The 20,503-nt window shown below is 43.3% G+C and overlaps 1 protein-coding gene across 1 annotated transcript; it reads left to right on the plus strand.

The window, feature by feature from the left end:
• The first annotated feature begins 177 nt into the window (after window positions 1–177).
• On the plus strand, window positions 178–17,935 carry SUPT7L (SPT7 like, STAGA complex subunit gamma). Its single transcript, XM_082277238.1, has 5 exons — window positions 178–200; window positions 424–1,084; window positions 7,900–8,224; window positions 9,682–9,919; window positions 12,824–17,935. The coding sequence occupies exons 2-5, from the start codon at window positions 672–674 to the stop codon at window positions 13,084–13,086; spliced, it is 1,239 nt and encodes a 412-aa protein (XP_082133364.1). The 5' UTR covers window positions 178–200; window positions 424–671; the 3' UTR covers window positions 13,087–17,935.
• Window positions 17,936–20,503: the final 2,568 nt, after the last annotated feature.

The following is a 20,503-nucleotide window of genomic DNA, read 5'->3' on the forward strand; positions in this document are numbered from 1 at the left end:
CCGCCGCCGCCCAGCGCGGCCCGGGGCAGTGTAGGGGCGAGTCAGGGAGGGCGGCAGCGGCGGGCAAAGAGGCTGCTGCGGCGGCGGCGGGCGCTTCCCTCCTTTGGGCTGAAGGAGAGCGGATGGCGGGGGAGCCGCTCTCGGTGGCGGACCGGGACGCAGTTCCGGCTGGGCGGCCGGGAGGGGAGCGGAGCGGAGGGGTACGCGGGGGGCGGGCAAGCCACGGGCTTGGGGTGCGGGGCAGCCGCGGGTCCGGGGAGGGAAAGAGAGCGAGTGGCGGCTGAACCGAGTGCGGCCCCCGGAATTTCTCCACGCCGCGGGTTCCGCTCAGTGAGGCCCAGGTGGGCCCGCACCAGCCCTTGTTACACACAGAAACAATTTCCGTCTCACGAGTGCGTTTGTTTCTGCCCCCTCTCCCCTCAGGAAAAGCGCGATGCGATCTGTTCAGTGCGAGAGTGGCAACCTCATGCCGTCGAGGATACTGCGCTGCTCAGCGAGGCACTGAGCGACAGCCTGCTTGGCAGCCGTAACTTGAGTTAGTTGGAGCGTCATCCCAGCTCCAGTGTCTCTTGCTGCCCAAAGTGCTTTTCCCTGCAACAAGGGTCCTTAGTACCCACAGTACTTGGTAGCCTTCTTCTGGGCTCTGAGCACGACAGGAGACCTGTGTAAAAATGCTGCGATATTGGGGCGAGATCCCGGTTTCTTCCAACCAGGCCAACCGCAGCTCCTTTGACCTGCTGCAGCGTGAGTTCCGTACTGTGGAGGTCCAGGATCCTCCACTGCACCAGCCGTCTGCGAACAAACCCCGTCCGACCACCATGCTGGACATCCCCTCCGAGCCCTGCAGCCTCACCATTCACACCATCCAGCTCATCCAGCACAACCGGCGGCTGCGCAGCCTCATCGCCGCGGCCCAGGCTCAAAACCAGCAGCAAGCAGAGGGCATAAAAACCGAAGAGAATGAACCTCTGCCATCTTGTCCGGCCTCTCCACCTCTCCCTGATGACCTGCTTCCTCTGGATAGCAAAACCCCCAAAATGCCATTTCAGCTGCGGCACAGTGATCCAGAGAGTGATTTCTACAGGTGTGTTGGTATTTCTTTAGGTTAGTTCTTGGCTGAAGGAAAGCTGAGTGTTTTAAAATATATATGTAGTTATGTTGATTCCCTTAGGCTGAAGGGTCAAGCAGTTGTATGTAAAGTTTAAAACAGGCTTCAGAAGGGAAATACTTGGAGTTTTCCTGTGTGAATAACATGCACGTTGCTTGCTTTTGCTTCCTGTCTGTAAGATGTGGATGTGTAGTGCTGATTTCTGTCTTGCTACTGCTATGCTAAATGTGTGTGCATGGTTTTGTCAGTGATATTCTGACAGTTTTAGTTACAGGATGTGAAGTCTCTTCTATTTAGGTCACTTACAACTAAAGTTGTGTTTCTGTAATTGAAAATCCAGAAAACACATGACTAGGTTTTGGCTGTTCAGCTGTAGGTTCTGAAATGATGATTTGATAATGTATTTGTACGATTTCAGTGGCCAAGGACCTGTGACACAGTGACTATGACATTCCACCCAGTTTGGTGGTCTTTCAGTCAGAGCTGGAAGTGAATACTTGTCTTGCGAAGGGAATTCTTTTCTTGGCTACTGGCTCCACCAGCCAAGGGCTGGAGAAAATGTAAAGAAAATTTGTGTTGCTTGTACCTCTGCTGCCAGCCTTTGATTAAGTAATATTGCCACCATCGCCTGTCTATTCCTCTGACTGGCACTAAATTCACAACGAGGTGTTGCATTCCTTGCAGAATCTTGCGATACTTTGTAGGTTATATGCATTTAAATTAAGGGATTAATCCTTGCTACTATGTGCACTAATGAGCATTTTGAGGGAGAGAATAACACATTTTAGTTTTTAAAATGGGTAAATGTGCGTCAATGGAATATAATTTATCAGATAAATGCCACTGAGATCTTTAATAGCCTGAGGTTGTATAAAATGCATTTTACTGAAAGATGTTGCATTTGGTAACAGAGTCTCTCTGAACAGTAGAGCGATTCTTTAGTGCTGTTTCTGGAGGAACACCATCATCCTTCTCAGAAGAAACAAAGTAATTAGCAGAGAGCGGTGAAGGGGAATACAGTTGTGTGAGAGTAGTCATGGCCTGTGACTCCCGTGCTGTGGCCTTGTGGTTTGTAGAACTGAGAAGAGTTCTGTTCTGCCCTCCTCAGTGGCTTCAGCTTGAAGTTCAGTTTTCTGTGGCTCTGGCCGTGTTTTGAAGGCTGCTTTGTCTTTTTGTTGTTCCTTCCGAGTTTCTGGGGTCCGGGTAAAGAAATGTTATTCAGTGGTCAGCCACATGGGGGAGTGTAAGGACTACGTTGGGGAAACTGGAGACAGTTTTGAAATGAAATGTTTTGTGGCTGACAGTGGCTTTTTAATAAGGTGCAGTGTTTCTAGAATTTAATTGTGTCCTTGATAACCCAAACACATTTATGCTTTTCCAGGAGGAAGGCTTTGGGTTTGTTGTTGCGTGTTTGTTCTTAACTGTTTTGAGACACATGAATTAAGAACAGCAAATGTTCTATAGCTGCTGTTTCAGTAGCAAAAATGAAGTTCTGTGATTTACCAATGCTTCTTTGTGTATAAAATCAAATTAAAGGATGAACATTCTTACCTCTGATAAAACATGGGAGTGCTTAATTCTATGCTGCCTTCTGAAGTACGGTTGTCAGAATTACAGTATTTGGATAAATTAATATTTTAATTCCATTTTTTTTTGTCAGTAGCCTGGGTCTGAGGAGTAGTGTATAGGTACATTTAGACACAGGAAGAAAGGAAGATAAGAGTAGCCAGCCTGCATCTGATCACAGGTGTAGTTAATGTAGGCATGTCCTCTTCTATTTCCATGTTATTCATTTTCATTCTTTGACGCACTGGCCCCTTGTCTTTTATTTTGTTATCCCCGAATTCATTTTGGTTTTCCTCTGCCCTGCCCTTTATGTGTAACCCCTACCTCCTCGTATGATGAGGAAGAGGCAGAGCCTAATTTATGGCTATTTTTGAGTTGGTTTGGTCTTATCAATCCCCCAAAGTCTGTACTAACAATGGTTTTATAATCACTACACTATTCCTCTCCTAAAGTTTTCCAGACTGTTTATAAATATGTTGAAACAAACATGACAAAAAATATCTTGATTCTGGCACAGATCTCCCAGGGAAGAGCTGGACTCCACAGTGGAGATCTCTGACCTACTTGCTTGTTGATAGATTTGGAGGACTCTGGTAGGTTCATAAAGCAGGTTTTACAGTTAAAAAAACCTTCTCTGGATTCTTTCTGAGCATAACATATTTACTTGTGTGTCCTCTAGTTCTTTGAATTTCCCTCATGCACCAAAATATATTCATGTTTCCCAGCCTGCAGTTTTTCACATCTCTTCTGAAGGTACTAAAGGAAAATGTTTTCACATTTTCTGCCTTCTGGTCCTCATGGGCCAAGGCAGTTTAAGGCAAGAGGTGACTCACCACAGCTATTCAGCTATTTCATCCTTTCATTCTTTTAGTGTTCTTGGTTGAATTACCATCTGGTCCTGATGATGTTACAGTTCTTGGATGTCACAATAAGAGATTAACATTTGGTTTTGGTTGGTGTAGAAATAGAAAAGAAGCTTGAAGTGTCATGGATAAAGAATGAGTAAGGAATTGTAGACTTGAAATTACCAGTTTCAACAGGAGACTTACCATATAACAGCTGCTAGCTTTTCCATCTTCTCTGCTCAGCTTCCTCAGATTAGCATGGATCCATCTTCAAAAGAAGCCTGACCTACTCTTGTGCCTCTTCTTGTGTGTGCGTGGTTGGTTTCTTAACAGATTTCTCAGTCTATCTGTCATTTGCATTCCTGGCCACATTGGATTGCATTGAAAGGTAATCTGGAAACAAAATTGGGAGCTTGCAATGGGAAGACAGTTCTTGGCAGAAGGACCTGTAGTGAAGAAATGTTTGTACAGAGGTAGAGGATCACGTGTCAGTGGGATAGCAGTTTTAATGTTGGGAAGGATTTGGAGAAGTGATAATTAAAGTGGGCAGAAGACACTTTTCCTGATGATCTAAGTGCTTTGGCTTAGCCCGTTTCTAAACTGACTGGTCTGGGTTATGCCACTGTAGCCCAATTTATTTTTGCCATTATCTGTTGAGCAGTTTCTTTTCATACCTGTGCAGCCTTCTGTAGACAAAGCAGAGGTATGTGAAAAGAGACTTACCCAGGATGAGAGTAAAAAGGCTCTTTCCTGAAAGAAAATAACTTTCTGGTTTGAGTTAGTATGCTGTGTTCTTTGGTGCTCTCTCTGACTAGTATATCTTGTTTCTACAATGTTCTCCTTTATTTTACAGCTTTGGAAAAATGGCTCTAAAGCAGCCTTGTTGCACCTCATTTGGTAGAAATTCAGCTTCACAGTGTAATGTTTCATAAATTGTCCTGTTTGTAGGAAAAACAGTCCCTCCCTCCATCTGCTGCTGGCTTATGCTCACCTAGGAGGGAGCAGAGCACTTCATTCCTGCAGTTGGTTGAACCTCCTCTGCTGATCCTTGTGCTGACTTAGCCCAGACACTGTCCCCTGTAGACAGTTCCATAGGAAAGGAACCATGAGCTTCCCTTCCCTGTAAGAAAAACAGGCTTACAGGAAAGGAGCTTGGATTGTGCTGCCTTTGTGGGGTGGCTTGTTGTCATTTAACTGACTGACACAGAAAATGGGCCTTTTGTGAGTTCTGAAAACTGACTAAATCAGAAAATAAGTCTGGTTGGTATAAATGGACACTATTTTCATGTCTTCTGTTGTGAAGTTCTGCATGTTTTGGGTAGTGGTGAGACAAGACTGGCCTTTGGGTCTAATGACTTTGTAGCTTGGCAGGTAGATTTCTCTCTGGAACATTGTCTAGTGTTGGTGACCCATATATAAAATATATAGCACTCTGTTAGAAATGCAAAATTGAAGAGTGTGCAAGTTGGCCAGTATTTGTGATAAATTTCATACCATACATTCTGTAGAGGAGATTGCCTCCACGTCACAGGCCTAATTCCCAGCCTGTCCTGTTAGTCTCTGGTGACAAAACTTCAGGGATTAAAGCACTCGTGTTTACTTGCAGATAATGACCCTGCTAATATATTAAGTAGGTTTGGCTTTGGATGGTTGCTGGATGGAGAGACTTTCAGGAAAAGAACTAAATGCTGCAGAGGGTGGCATTCTGCATAATGATCATATCTGGATGGGTGCTTTTTTGGTGCTGAGTATCTGGATGAAATCTAAGACAGAGGCTCTTTAGCTATGATCATCAGGGAAAAGAAGTTTGCTTGTCCTTTTTGGGAAGGCTTAACATTAGATAGCTGCTCTCAACATAAACGTGTCTATATGACTGTTTTTGTTCATGTACATTCTTACCAGAGAGTACCTAGACTCTTTTAAAAGTACCTTCTTCTCTTTTAAAAGAGAAGACGAAAAATTATTTTCTTATTTGTTGGTTTCTATTAACATCTACAACAACATTTCAGTTTTTGCTCTCTGTTCTAGCTTTTAACTGTATTTACCTATTGTTTATTGTGAGAAACAGGAAAACAAGAGAAGAAAACATAAGAACAAAACAAAATTGGTCTTACCAAGAGCAAGAAGTGGAGATTTGGATTTGAGTACAGTACCTGAAATGTCTTTTCTCTGTCTTTAATTGATTAGATTTCAAGTTGATTATGTGTCTTTCAGCATAGTGACCTTGCTTCATTTTAATGCTCACAATTAGCTCCTTTTCCTCTAGGAGTTTAAAAGAGACACAATATTCTCTGCTGCTTCTGAGCAGTGATATGCATTACTGAGTGGTTGTTTTGCTCTACTTTGCAAGTGGCTAAGTATCCAGCTTGGGATTGCCAAAATCTATGTCTAATTTAAGTTTGCCCATAGTGTTTTTAGTGAATGTCTCTGTATTAATAGCAGCCTGGCATTCAGTTTTGGTAGCGTAAGATGCTCTCAACTGATGGCTGCTGGACAGCAAGGTATGTCCTTTATATGTACTAAAAAAGAAGAGACATGAATTTTAAGGATTGTTTTCTGGTTGATTTTCTTCGGTGGTTGTTTATTTCTGTTGTAACCTCTTGGTCCTGGTGTTGTGTGAGAGATATGGCTGTTTGGGAACTTGCAAATTCTGCTGCTGAGGTGGAGCAGGGAGTGAGGGAGATGTAAAAATGGGTGACACTTGGTTTATAAAGAAACTGATGATCTTTTAATTCATCTTGTCAGGGTGCCTGCTGTATTCTTTGCAAAGTAGCTACATAATTGAGTAGAAATTGGGATGCTAGTCATTTTCCATCAATTAATAACTGGGATGAATGCGTGACCTGAGATTCACATGGTGTTCTTAATATCTACTTAGAAATATGATCATATCCCACTCTTAATATAGTGTGATTCCCCTTTTATTTGAATAATAGGAAAGTGTTGTGCCGGTGTTCTTAAAAATGAATTATTTTCATCCTGATAGCTCTAAGTTTCACCTTTCTTTTCAATCCTCTTCACTTTTTTACTGCTGTGTTTCAGTAGTTTTCTATGTGTCAGCTCTGAGGATCAGGGGAAGCTGAGGCTCTGTGGCCTAGCTTTTCAGTGAGACTGAAGGGTACCTCATGACTTTTTGGAGACAGTAGTGAGAATTTTATCAAGCCATCAATACTGTCTGTGTACTGTTTAATCAGGTCCTTTTACTGGAAAGAGTGTGTGGTGATACACAGGTAATCTAGGGTAACAGCAAGGAGAATCTCTGGGTGGAATGTAGAAGATGTTGGGAGAAATTGATCAGAGACAAATGAAGAGTGAAATTGTTAGCTCAATTCTGCCCTTGGTGCTGAATGGAGTGTAAAAAAGTGTATAAGTATCATACTTAGCAGTAATGGAATTTGATTTTTTGATATCAGCTTTTGAAGTACGTGTTACTGATATGGGCAAACAGATTACATGCACTTAATTGTGACTTGAGAAATCTGGTAGATGTATGTTTACCTATCAGAGGCCTTGCCTTAACTCCTCGTTTCCTCTGTGGAATTTCATCTTGTTGATGAAAAATTTGGTTGTGTGGCTATAAGTGAATGATTGAAGTGCTCATGTCAGTTGTTCTCCATCTCCTCCATCCTGTGTACTCACTCCTTCCTGCTTAGCAACAGAGGAAGGAGGTCTCAAACCCAAGACCAGGGAATGGTGCTTTATGGCTGAACTTTCCAGGCCTCCTCCTAGGGCCTGGTGTTCACATCTTAGGTTGCATATGGGGATACTTCTTTCAGTGTCATGCATAGTGACTACTGGAAATGAGGGCAGAGAAACAGTCCTTTTGGGTACAGTGTACCTCTATGAAATGTATGTGTATTCCATTTCTTGCTTTTTTATATGTGTCTTTTTCTTTAGAAATTCCAATCTTGTCTATCCCAGAAGCCTTTGTTTCTATTAGGCCTGAGACATCAGAGATAATAAGGAAGAGCAATGTAATTAACTGAAAGGGGAAATGATTTGCATTCATGTAATTTAAAATGCCTTTTTTTGTTTGTGTCAAGGACCCATTTAATTCACATCTCCAGGAGAAAAGCTCTTGGGTGGGAAGGGAGATGCTTAAGGGTGAAGATTTGCATCCCACATTCGTGAATCACCCGAAGAATCTTGTGGCATCAGAAGGGAAAATGAAAATTGGAAGTCCTGATTTGGAGGGAGGGAGGAAGGAAAAGCAGATAAACCCTTATTAGGTAGTGTTCATTTGTAACAGAGAAGCCATGGAGAACCCCAAACCCTCTGCTCTCCCTTTGTACATCACCTTATTACTGACAGTACCTCTTCAACTGATACACTCCTTCACATTTTTGAAAGTGTGCTATTTTTGTCTTTCCTGGTTTTTAGAGGAAAAGGGGAGCCAGTGACAGAGCTGAGTTGGTCCTCCTGCCGGCAGCTTCTGTACCAGTCAATGGCCACCATCCTGGCACACACGGGCTTTGAGTGCGCCAACGAGAGCGTCCTGGAGACCCTGACGGACATCGCCCACGAGTACTGCCTCAAGTTCACCAAGCTGCTGCGCTTCGCTGTGGATCGAGAAGCTCGGCTTGGGCACACCCCTTTCCCTGACGTCATGGAGCAGGTCTTCCATGAAGTGGGCATTGGCAGTGTGCTCTCACTGCAGAAGTTCTGGCAGCACCGCATTAAGGATTATCACAGTTACATGCTTCAGGTGAGAAGAGCAGTAGGGACCTGGCGGCACCAAGAAATGTACCACCAGTACAGTTGCTTATTCCTGTGGCAAGTCCTGAGTCTTACTGAGGGGAAATCTCACTGGTAAACCTCCTGGGTGTGGAGAGGAGTCATCAAGGGAAAGAGAACAGGAACTTTTTGACTGGAAGACAGCCCCTGTTTTGTGTCCCTACTGAGACTAAGGATGCTTTACTGATGGCTTACCTGAGTTTAAGAAGAGTACCCCAGCTCTTAAATTATCCAGACAAAATTATCAAGTAGAGGTAAAATCAGAACTGGCTGATGAACTGAATTTTCTGCTTTAGTGGGATATTTGGCTGGTTAACATTTCAGAAAACATGTAAGCAGATACAAATTTCTAGGCTGTAGAGTGGCTTATATTCACAAGCAAGGAGTGACTTCCTTAAGCTTTAGGAGTATAGTGTAGTATTTTGCTGATCTGAGCTGTCACACAGGTGCTACCTTCTTCTTATATAAAAATAACATCATAAAGATTTGTCTTTGTTAGAAACATTCCTCCTCAAAATACCCGTTCTGTTCATTTTTTGTTCAAATGTTTTTGTTCAGATGTTGTGTCCTTTTGGAATCTGGGTTTTCTGCATCATTCTGCTACTGCACTTCACTCTCATCCTGCAGCTGATCATTGTCTTAACAATAATTGTTCTTTATGCAGGACTGGAGTCCACAGTAGCCCCTTTATTTGGAAGTATATCTAGAAGGGGTAAATTGGCTTTGCTATTCTTTTTCCTCCTTGCTTCTGCTGTTAAAATGTCTTGGGATTTTCCTGACCACAGTTCACTGGCTGTTTGGATTTAGTTGCATAAACAAGCATTTGTTAGAAGCAGATGAAATCTGAAATTTTTAAATTTAATTGTTTACTGTTGTAAAGTTTCTGGAAGTACAGGGTAGTTCTAAATCTCATTCCTGTATTGGTTTCACTTCTCTAACTGCAGAAAACTTCTGTGTTTTTTGCTCTGAATCTGACAGAATGTACTCAGGCTCTGCTCAGTGGTGACTACAGGGCTGTTGAAGATCTGAGGTGCTTGATTTTTAATGCTGGGGTGAATTTGTTACTGGAGGACGGGGGCAGTCTGATAGGTAAAACCAGCGAGTAAGACTGAGACACTTTGCTTTTGTTTCATGCTCTGTTTAAATTTCTGGGCCTCATCACCTCTGTTTGTAAAATAAAGGTGCTCATATTTATCAGTCAGATTTTAGTGGATTAAACCTCTTATTAAAGTCCCTTGTTACAGGACAGAAGAAGCACTTAAAGGGGAAAAAATCTCTCTTGTGTAGCTGGTAAGTTGTTTACTTGTTCATTCAGGTCAGATGTTAATAATGTTCTGGGAACAGAGTGCACTGCAATGTAATTACCGTCAGAGCCTCTAAGTCACTCTCACCTTTCTGTCCTCTTTTTCACCCACTGATCTTTGACAGGTTAGCAAGCAGCTCTCTGAAGAATATGAGAAGATTGTGAACCCGGAAAAGGCAGCAGAAGACACAAAACCTGTGAAGATTAAGGAGGAACCTGTTAGTGATATTACTTTCCCCATAAGTGAAGAGCTGGAAGGAGATCTGGCTTCTGGTGACCAGTCTTTGCCTGTTGGAGTACTTGGAGCTCAAAGTGAGCGCTTCTCTGCCAACTTGGAAGTAGAAGCTTCCCCACAGACTTCAGGTAGGGGTTTCTTGCTTCTCCTGTAAATAGCCCTTCAGCAGGTCCATGTGATCTTGTTTCTTCTCGTTAGTTTTGGATTTGTGTTCAGAGATTCATATTCCTGTAAAGTTGAAAGCCATGTTCCTTACATAGTTTAGGCACTGAGTGAGTTCTGAAAATACAAATGGTACTTGGTGCTGTCCTCCATATTCAGGAGTTACCCTGGTAATGACAGTCACTGTTTTATGAAAGCTTATCAGTGACTTGTGTGAAATGGGCTCCTGGGAATCCCTCCTAGCATCTCTACTCCAAAGCCTGCTGTACGTGACTGAGGCCATGGAAAGTGAAATGGTGAGTGAATTAGTGGGGTTATGGAGACTGCACTCTTTTCCTCAAAGTGCTATCCCTTGATGTTGGCATTAAAGCACACTGGTGGCAAGCTTGGGAGAATCTGCTATTGCTGTGCCTGCTCTATATCTACATAGAAGTTTCATTCTCTTCACTGTTTAGTGAAGCTGAACTTCCTGGAATGAAAAGAGACAGTTTTGATTTTGTATAGAACTGTCTGAACTCTGGAAGTCCCTGCAATAGTAACTGTTTCACTTTAAATCTGGTTAAGAAACAATGAAGCCTGTCCTCCTATTAACCCTAAGCTAAGTAGCATACATAGTGAGGTTAGAGTATACCTCTGAGTCCTTTAGTTTTTTTGCGTTGTGGTGAGCTTTAAAAAACGTAAATCCATCTCATGTTTTTCTAAAAGCTCATACTGTTTTCCATTAGCACCTCTGAAATGTGAAGTGTTTGCAGTTTTGGGGGAGAAGGAGCAGCAGACTCCTCTGGCCCATCCAGGGTTGCGAGTGATTCATCTGGAAAGCTTTGTATTAGCATCTACCACTTGAGACCCAGAGGTTAGCGTGCTAGCTGTATATTAAATGCCTCTTGCTTCTCTGATACAGAATTGATGTTTTCTAATTAAGAATACAAGTGCTCTGTTCCTCCCTGAAAATCCCTCTTCACTTCACAAGAGCCTTTGGAAATCGCATCTCTGAGAAGTTCCAGTGTAGACCTGGGCAGTCTGGGGAGTGTAATATCCTAAGGAGTGAGAAAAAGCTGCTGCAATTAGGACACCGCCATCTCAAAATGCAGGTGTGAGGCCTGCAGGGAGGGCATCGAGGCTTCAGTGTCTGAGGGCAGAGCTCTCATTACAGCCTTTCATGTTCTTCCTGTGTTTCTGTGCATGTCTGACATTGCAGTTGGAGAAATGGAGGCGATATTGTTTCTTGTTCCTCTGCCTCTCAGGATAACATGAAGATTAGCTTATTTGTAAAGTACTTTGAAGTTAAAGGGCTTTGAAGATGAAACATCCTGTGTTGATGCTTAAGTACTTCTAGTCATTAGTGACACTCTTAGTGACAGGTGACAGAGCTGAAAGGAATAAGGCTGAGCGGGGAAGAGCAATTGATGAAGGAAAGACAGTTTAGTTTAGTGAGCACCTTTGATTATTATGTAGACTGGAGCTGTAACTCTGGAACCGATAGCATTTTAATGATGTGTCCATTGTTGTTGAGAGGGATACATTTACTTACGATTAACATAGGAAGGATTTTCATTAAGGCAACTGAGCTAAGGTAGGCTGTGTTATCGTAAAGGTCTCATAAACTCTGGTTTGGGCTAAGCTGATCTGGAAAAGATTCCTGACTTCTTCATAAAGGAGAATTCTTGGCACAGATATGTTTGAACATTTGTTCTCTTTGTAATTTTTACTAATAAGGGACTGTTGTTACTAGTATATTGATAATAGGGAATGGTAGTAGGTTTGGCTCAGTACAAGAGCTTTGGTTGTGCTTTCAAACTGTGCCATGCTCTTTGAGATATGAAGTTTGGAAAACTTACTAAAACTGGTTTCCTATTTTGTTTGTTGGTTTTTAGTGGGTCTTTTTTGTTGTTTATGGCTTTTGGTTTTTGGTTGGTTGGTTGGGTTTTTGTTTTGCTTTGGTTTTAATTCTTTTTATTTTCCACGTGAATTTAACCCCACACAAGAGAGAGATTTCACAGTGTGTTCAGTTCTGGGCTATTTATGCCCATCTCAGCAAGGAGACCAATTAGTGTATTTTTAATAGGATTTTTGTCTCTCTTAAAACTTTAAATAAACAGAAATAATGCGATCTGTAATTACTGCTCTTGGGGAGAAAAACATTTGCTAGTATCAAGGAATATGGTTTCGTAATCTTGTTCAGAAAGTCCTCAATTAGTGCTCAGATTGCACACTAGTCCAGAATTTTTTACTAAAAAAGTGAGGTGGGGGGAGCTATTTCCCAGCAGGGCAACTATGAGGTTGAGCCAAAAGGATTTCTCTCCATTCTGCTGAAGGATGGGATGAGACCTGTGGGTGTTGAGTGCAAGGAGGCAGGCAGGCAGGTGGCTGACTGCAGCTCTGATGTCCCTGCATTTCAGTGCTGAAAGTGATATTTGGGACTGTTATCTACCTACTCCTCTGCCCTCTCACTTCACCTCCCTTGCAGAAGCCCAGTGTGTCTGACAGTTGCAAGGGCCTCGTAATGACTTCTGGACTGCCTTGAAGTCCTGCTTATGCAGGGTCTAGTCTGTGTGCTGTTGGTGTACTCATTGCTGCTGGGACACTCCTTCTGGAGAGTGATGTGAAGTTGTTTCTCATGGAGAGAATCACATGGAGGCTAACATTGAAAGGATACCATCATATTTTTTGGAGTGGCAATTTCTGGGCTGTTAAACAAGTCAACAGCTGTTTTTTATTGATCACAGTGCTTGGTGTGTTTTGTTTCCCCCCAGTATAGTAAACCTGTGCTTTTGCTCTATCTTTACCTTTGCTGCTGTCCCTCATATCTGCATGCTGTTCGTGATTTATCTTTTTACTCAGTTACTGTTGTGTGCTTTTTCCTTCTCTAGGGGCTGAGGTGAATGCTTCCCCACTCTGGAACTTGGCACAGGTGAAAATGGAGCCGCAGGAAAATGAGGAGGCTAATGTACATGGCCACGGGGTCCTAGGCAGTGATGTCTTTGAGGAACCAATGTCAGGCATGAGTGAAGCTGGGATGCCACAAAGCCCCAATGGCTCTGAGAGCAGCTACGGTTCTCATTCTGCTGACAGCCTGATGGGATCCTCACCTGTCTTCAACCAGCGCTGCAAAAAAAAGATGAAGAAGATGTGAAAAGGAACAGTCTTTTTATTTAGTACTGATGGTGTGCAACAGACACTTGAAAGCAACTAGAAGAGTACTGTGATGATTCCAACACAGGGCTGGCCCCTGTGTGTGAGGGACCTGCATAAAATTACTGTGAGAGGTTTGATGTGTAGTGCACTTCAGCTCCCCTCTTTCCTGGCTTCTGTACTCCATTCTGATTCATGAGACTGAAGATCCCCCTTTACATTTGATGGTGGCATGGCTTGCTTTGGCAAATTAATGAGGAACATGTTGGTGAAAAGTAGTTGTGAGGAGATTTTCCAAGTTACAGAACTATTGAATAGTTTGGTTTAAAGGGACCTTGTGGCATTTCTACTCCAGCCTCATGGTCAAGAGCTCAGCCAGTTAGAGCAGGTTGCTAAGGGCTTTGTCCATTTGAGTTTTGAGTATCTACAAGGATGGTGATGCCAAATCTCTCTGGGCAACATTTTCCTGTATTTGACAACTCTCACAGTAAGAACAAAAATACAGTTGTATCTAGTTGGAATTTTCCATGTTCCAGCTTGTGTTCACTGCCTCTTGTTCTGTCATTGTTCATCTCTGAGAAGAGTATGACTGTTAAGGGATTATATACAATGAGATATCTTTTTAGCCTTTTCTCTTCTTATGTGTGGAGAAACCATGTTCCCTGAGCTCTCCTTACTCATCCTGTGCTCCAGCTCTCAAACCAGCTCTGTGACCTTCCACTGAAATTGCTGCAGTGCCCTTGTTAGGGGGAGCACAAAAGTGGATGCCATCCTCCAAACGCCATCTCACAATTGCTGAATAAAGAGGAATAATAATTTCCCTCAGTGTGCTGGCTACCTGCTTGCTGACTGTGGTGGGCAGCAAGAGAGTCATAGGTCAGGGTATTTTAGTTGGAGAACCATAGCTTCTGCTGCTGCTGATGACCTAGCAAAGATGCTGTAGAGTGGTCTCACAGTGCCATTAGCCAGCTCCCTCAGTGCCTTTATGTTCAGCCTGTTGGTTTCAATGGGCTTAAGTTCTCACTAACTCAGTCTTCCTGTGCTGTAGGCAATGCTTTATTCCTACATGCTGCTAGAAGGCTCAAGGACCTGGCAGGCCTTAAGGCAGAACTTATCAGTGAAAACCGGCAAAAAAGGTGTTGTACACATGAGCCTGAAAGTACAAAGATCATCCTTTGTTACCATATTGCCTACATTGTTAAACAGTAAACCATATTTTCTTTAACCTTCCTTTTGCTTCCAGTGTACTTAAAGAAGCCCTTCTTCTTATTTCTTACAGTTTCAACTCCAGCTGAGCTTTGGCTTTCCTAATGGTCTCTGCCTACAGGGGCTGTGTCTTATATCTCTGCTGGCCAGCCCATCCTCTCTTCCACTTCCGTGTACCTTTCTGTTTGGGTTTGCAATCAGTCAGGAGTTCCTCAATCATCTGTGCTGGCCTTCTGTCATGCCTGCTGTAATTTCTGCTTGTCAGAAAGGACTGATTTTTTACTTTGACAGGGCTGTCTTTGAAGATAAAGCAGCACACTTGAGTTCTTTTGGGCAGCCAGGACAGTCCCTTGTGAAATTCTGTTCAGAGGTTCCTTAAATAAACCAAAATATGTTGACCTAAAGGTACAAGACTGTGTCTTGTACACATTTCTCAGGATTATAAATGCCACAATTCTATGTCTTCTGCAGCCAAGACCTTCACATTCTCTACCAGTTCTTCCTTGTTAGAAACAGGACCAGCAGAGCTTACTCCCTAGTTGATTACTTGATCATCTATTCAGGGATGCTGATGTGCTTTTCTGGAGAGAATGAAACAGCTTTTCCTACTGGTGTGAGCCTGTACTGGCAATGCAAACTTTTTGTTTGCTGTCATTGGATTGAGTGCAGCAACTTCAGGCTGGCCGAGCACTCATATTCAAGGTTGTTATCTTGACAACTTAGTCTGAAACAGAATCTATTTTGCTGCTTGCTTTTATGGCTCAGCTGACTGATGGCATTTTTTTTGTTCTGCACAATCCTCAGTTGATCAACTCGGTCTTTAACGTGATTCAGTGTGTCTCTCTCTCAAAAGAGCTAGAATGAACATGAATCAAGAAGGAACAGCCACTTAAAACTGGCTTTATACCTGTAACCCCTTGGGATGGTTGAGGGAAATTTACCAAACCTCCCATTTATCTTTACAATTGCAGGTTTATCTTTTGAGAGAATGAGCTTCAGGCATAGTATTTTTGTTTCTGTATAACGTGCCTGGCCTTAATTCTTTTTTCCTAACTGTATTTCTCTTCCACTTTATAGAAGTGGAATCCAAACATAAAATTCCTCAATGTCTAATAAGAATGCGTGACCATAGGCTTTCATGGACAATAGAGTTAAAATTGTCCATCACAGTTTTAAAGGTCTCTCCTGGGGGGTAAATTCTCACTATTTTAAGCCTATTCAGTAGTAGAAGAGCATACCAGGAAATCTTCATTTTGAATCCCCCTGAGTCACCATTAGCCAAGCTGGAATGTCCCCATTTTTTCAGCTGTAGAAACAGAATAGTAATATTTCCCGTTCAGAAGTGTGTTTGAGATTTAGTTACTCTGCAAAAAAAAAAAAGGCACAGTAATCATTCAGAGAGTTTTGTGAGAGTTGTGAGCTTTTATTCCATTTCAGTTGGACTGTTGCTGGCTGGAGAATGCTTAGATGGTCACTGAAATGTCCTATATGACACAGGTTTTAAGCAAAACTGCTGATAACAAAGAAGTATAGCACAACTCTTCTGTTCGACTGCCCAAGTACAAGGAAGGCATTTGGGGTTCTCACTCAGTTTAGATGTCTGCATCTAAATGTATTCCTTTGGGCCACACTTGCAGCTGAAGAGAAATAGTCATTCTTAGGTCACTGTCCTTTTGGCCTTGAGGTAGAAGTATAAAGCAGGTTAAATGGCATTTTTAGAAATGTCTGGTTTTCCTTTGTGTGCCCATAAAGTGAGTTCAACTTGACTACCTCAGCTGAAGACATCCACACTGTCAGTGTATGAATTAAATGATGTGAGTTAAGCCCTTTCTGGGTGGGAATCAGAGACTTCCTCCTGCTGGGTCAGTGCTTTTTCTTTTTTACACATTTACTAGAGCTTGCTGTTCAAATGGTTGTACAGGGCTAAGAGCAGGCTGCCCATCCGAGCTACACCAGCAGATCCAGGGTTCTTTACAACACACAGAATGTGCCAGGATGGTGCCTTGAGGCTTAGCCTGATTTGTCCCTTGTGTCTTTGGCACTGTGTGAGAACACCTGTCATTGGGCCTTTCTCTGTAGATGCTTTGCCAACTGGTGTAGTAAAGTTGCAGCCAGGGCACTTACGCAAAGTCCATTGCACTATTTTTGGGACCCAAATGACAGAGTGACTGCTGCCAGCATGACTTGCTCATTTGCAAGACTTCAAGTGGGCTAAAAATGAAAATCTAGTGTTCTCCAGGGCTTTTGTTAAACCTCCTAAGTGTCCATCTTAAGTGCTTTCTCTGTATTGTTTGTGTGCAGATGTTGTGTCTTAACTTCTGTGAATTTTATTTCACATCCATTTTCCATACCCATTTCACCCTGTAACACACGCTCTGCAACAAGCCAAGCCTGAGTACTTCAAGTGTATTTAAATGCACTGCATATTCAGTGTCCTTTGAGTCAGCTGTGTTGTTGCAGTGTAAGGGAGAAGTGTTATTGATTCTCTTTGGGATGCGTGTTTATGCAGAGGTGAGAAACCCATCAGCATTGCTTATACACTTAAAAATGATGGCAAAGTAATAGCTGTACCTCCTGTTCCCCCACTGTGCTAAGGGTTGCAGCTGACTTTGTGTGCTTGACGTTTCCTTTTATGCATGTGGAAGCTTTACCTTCTGGGTGAGCCCTTCTCCTCTGAACATTTATGGTTCTTAGATTTGCAGTGGTGTTCATCATGCATGAAATAGTGAAATTTAAAATCTTGCTCACAAAGTCAGATACAGACAATATGCTCTTTTGATGAATCAAATAAGATTTTTCTAGGTGTTAATGCAGCCTTGGGCAACTAGTGAGGTCTGTTCATTGACCATGTAATCCCCAAATTTTAAACCACAGTGAGATTATGCAGTGGGTTGGAATGAAGCTCTGCTCTCGCAGTTGCTGTTTCTTGCTGATGGCTGGTAAAGCACTCTGCTGACCCACCTGCTTCAACAGTCTGCAGTTTTTACAGTTCTTTCATCTTTCTCCCTTCTCTTTCCAAAAGTGGTTGGGTGAAAAATGGGAATATTGAGTATTGACCATGTCCATATCCAGTAGCATTGATGTTTTACAGTGATTTATTTTGCCATGATTGAAATTGGTAGGAACTTTGATATCCATTTGGAGAGCAAGATCTGTAAATTACTTGGCTTTTGAAGTGTTTTGCATAGGAATCATATGGGATTGTAGTTGAGAGAGTGCTGTGTATCATACTCCTTTTTCCCTCTAGCAATACCTTTTTATTCCTTTTGAAGAGTTTTGCCTGGTATCTAGTAAAGTTCGCTGTATAAATGGCTGTGTAACAATATATGTGTACAGCTTTATGTCAGACTACACTACCTAGTGATTTAATTCCAAGGCCATCCATGCTAATTTGAATATGCATAATGCTGTGCAGAAAAAGAGATGTTTTCTGCATAGAAATTTACAATTTAAAAAGAAAACAGGAAAATAAGATTAGGTAGGGTAGGTGAGGCCAATCTGATTATGTGCTCAGTTCTGAGACTAATGCACATGTTATGTGTGAAGGATGTTTTACTTAAAATGTTTTTGTACATGCATGTGAAAGAAATATGTAACTTTGCTTTGTGTTTATATGGAACAAAATTACTTGGAAATATTTCAGGGTTGGATTTTTTTTTTTCTTGCTCTCCTGGAGAGAGTTTCTTTGAAATTTCTAATAAAATAAATAAAACTATTCAGAAATAAAAATCCTAAAGGTGTTGTGTGGATTCTTTGGTTTGTTTTGGAGAATGAGACTGTGAACATAAAAGCTGGTCTCGGGGTTCTTTTTACCCTTACGTGGGATCTGGAGTAGACCTTTTGCAGGCCTGAATAAGGTACTGGGATGATATATCAGTGTTAATATCACAACCAGGAAGACAAGAAGTGTGATTCAAGGATGTGGCCATGGAAAATGGAAGCCTTGTTTTGCACAGGTGGCAGTGCAAGTGAGCCCCTGAGGTGATATTAGAACTACAGTGCTACTATTGGTATTCATCCAGCATAAGCAAGTGCTGTTTCTGGGGCAGCTGCTTATATATACTTCTACTGCTTATATTAAGAGACTACCTAGGAGCCCAGCTCCAAGCTGTGTGCTTTGCTCTTGTATGTGCTGGTCTACCTATTTTACATTCGGCTTTTTTTTTTTTTTTTTTTTTTTTTTTCCTGGAGAACTGCTTTAGACTACAGTGAGGGAAGCACAGTGTGCTTTCCTCTCTGCTCTGTCATGGTAGGGCTGAGGAAAGAGGTTTGATGCTTGCTAGCCCTGCTAGGCAATTGCAAATTGCACACCCTGAATTAGGATAGTGGCCTGTGCTGCTTGCCAGGAGAGAGGGAATAATAATAATAATCACGGTGCTTCCCATCACCCTTGTACTTGAGCCCAGTCCGCCTGCACAGCTGGTCCTCCCAAGCCTGTACTGCTGAATGGATTTCTCAGTCCCCAGTCCGGGGCTGTATTTCCCCTTCCCTGCCAGGACCTGGAGGCAGAGGACAGCAATCCCCCCTTCCCATTGCCCAACACCAGGTTGAAGCCTGAGCCCTCTGATCGCTCTGCTCCAGCAGCCTGGGGTGCCTGTGCGGCAGCCTGGGGTTTCCCGGGTGTCGCCCCGAGCCCGCTGCGGTGGCCACGGGGTGGTGCTGGCCGCTCGCCGCTGCGGGGGCTGCCGGCCGGGAGGAGCTGCAGCCCAGGGACGGCCGCTTGCGCTGCAGCCGCAGCCTCTGCGCTCCCCCCAAAAACCCCAAACTCCAAACCGTGTCATTTTTCGCTGCGTCTTTTATGTTAGAGATGAGAATCTCCGTTTTGTTGCTATGGAAACGCTGCGTGAGAGAAGTCGAGCTCATTATGAGTTAGGATGAAATGTCCTTAGGGGTGGGCTTGGCACCCAGCACTCTTGCAGTGGGGAGAATGGGGCTGCGGGATCTGTGGCAGGGCCGTCGCCCCTTTTTGCAGTGATCCTCAGCGGTTTGCAGAGTTTATGGGTCTTTCCCTTCAGGTTCAGCAGGCCAGAAACAGCCCCTGCTCCTGGATCAGCCCTTTCCCTTGGGAATCGGCTCAGGAGTCGTGTCAGCATCACTTGTGCACCTGGACTGCAGGTGCCCTTCCTTGAGTAAGTGTGGAGGCTGTCATTGCAGTAGACAGCGGGGCCGCAGCAGTGAGCTGGATGACAGGCTTGGGTGTTGTGAGGGGTCTTTGCTTCTGGTGCCTGTCAGGGCCCTGGCATTCACTGTGTGCTTTTCCCTCAGATCTGGGCTGCCACCTCTGAGCCCAAACTGTCCCTGTAGGTATGCCTCACTGTTAGCTTTCTGCCCATCCAAACATCGTGCTGCCTCTGCTCATCCTTGCCACTCAGGTTTGTTTCATGCCTCCCTTGACTTGCATTGCTCATTCTCCTCTTGTGCTCCTGACAGTGTTTCTGTGCCCTCGCTGCCCAGCTTCTTGTGGCACATTGTTGCTGCCCATCTTGAGTTGCAAACAGACGTAGGATGCAACTTTTTTCCCTGAGTTGAAAAAAATCCAATAAGATTACTTATCTTACTTTTGGTCAAAATTTTCTTTCTCTTGGTGGAGGAAAGGAAGTTGGAACTTGTTGCAAATATAACAGTTGTAAAAGCTGATGGCTCGTCTCAGTTATTCCATCTTGTTACTGCTGGACAAACTTCCCAGCATGGAGGGTGTGCTGCATTCTGGCTCTGGGATAAAGCTCCTCCATCCCTGATGCCTTCAGGCTGAAGGAGGGGGACAGGCAGAACTTGTACAGCAGGAGAAGATGAGGCAGGAAGTCTCTGCAGCGCCAGAGCTGAGCGTGGTACGTGCTCTGGGGTCTGTATTGCCTGCTGTGCCAAAGCTGGCATTTGTTAAAAGGTAACCCCATGAAAGATTTTGTGAACTACAGTTTCTTAGCCTTTCTGGGTATCAATTTCAGAGTATTTGGAGAAAGGCTGGAAAAATGATAGTATTTGCCATTATTAATACAAACAAACAAGACAAGCAGGCCCTTTTCCCCCCCTTGGTGGGTTTTGGATCCTTTTCCTTTTCCTTTTCCTTTCTTTTCCTTCTTTCATTAAATTTTTCATTCATGGAGCAGCCACAGTGTTGGTTTTTGGTGTTCCTGATTTTGCCGGAGGAAATTTAGTGTGCTTGGTGAATGTGACATTGCTGCTGCTGCAGCAGCTCCTCTGAAGACAGTGAT

This window comes from Coloeus monedula, assembly GCF_965178545.1.
Source record: "Coloeus monedula genome assembly, chromosome: 2".
Lineage (NCBI taxonomy): Eukaryota > Metazoa > Chordata > Aves > Passeriformes > Corvidae > Coloeus > Coloeus monedula.

What these genes read in the sequence shown, in the direction of transcription:
- SUPT7L (XM_082277238.1), top strand. Translation starts at nt 672, where the DNA reads ATGCTGCGATATTGGGGCGAGATCCCGGTTTCTTCCAACCAGGCCAAC. An exon ending in ATCACAGTTACATGCTTCAG is followed by an intron (nt 8,225 to 9,681) that starts GTGAGAAGAGCA and finishes GATCTTTGACAG; the next exon opens with GTTAGCAAGCAGCTCTCTGA. An exon ending in AGCTTCCCCACAGACTTCAG is followed by an intron (nt 9,920 to 12,823) that starts GTAGGGGTTTCT and finishes TTCCTTCTCTAG; the next exon opens with GGGCTGAGGTGAATGCTTCC.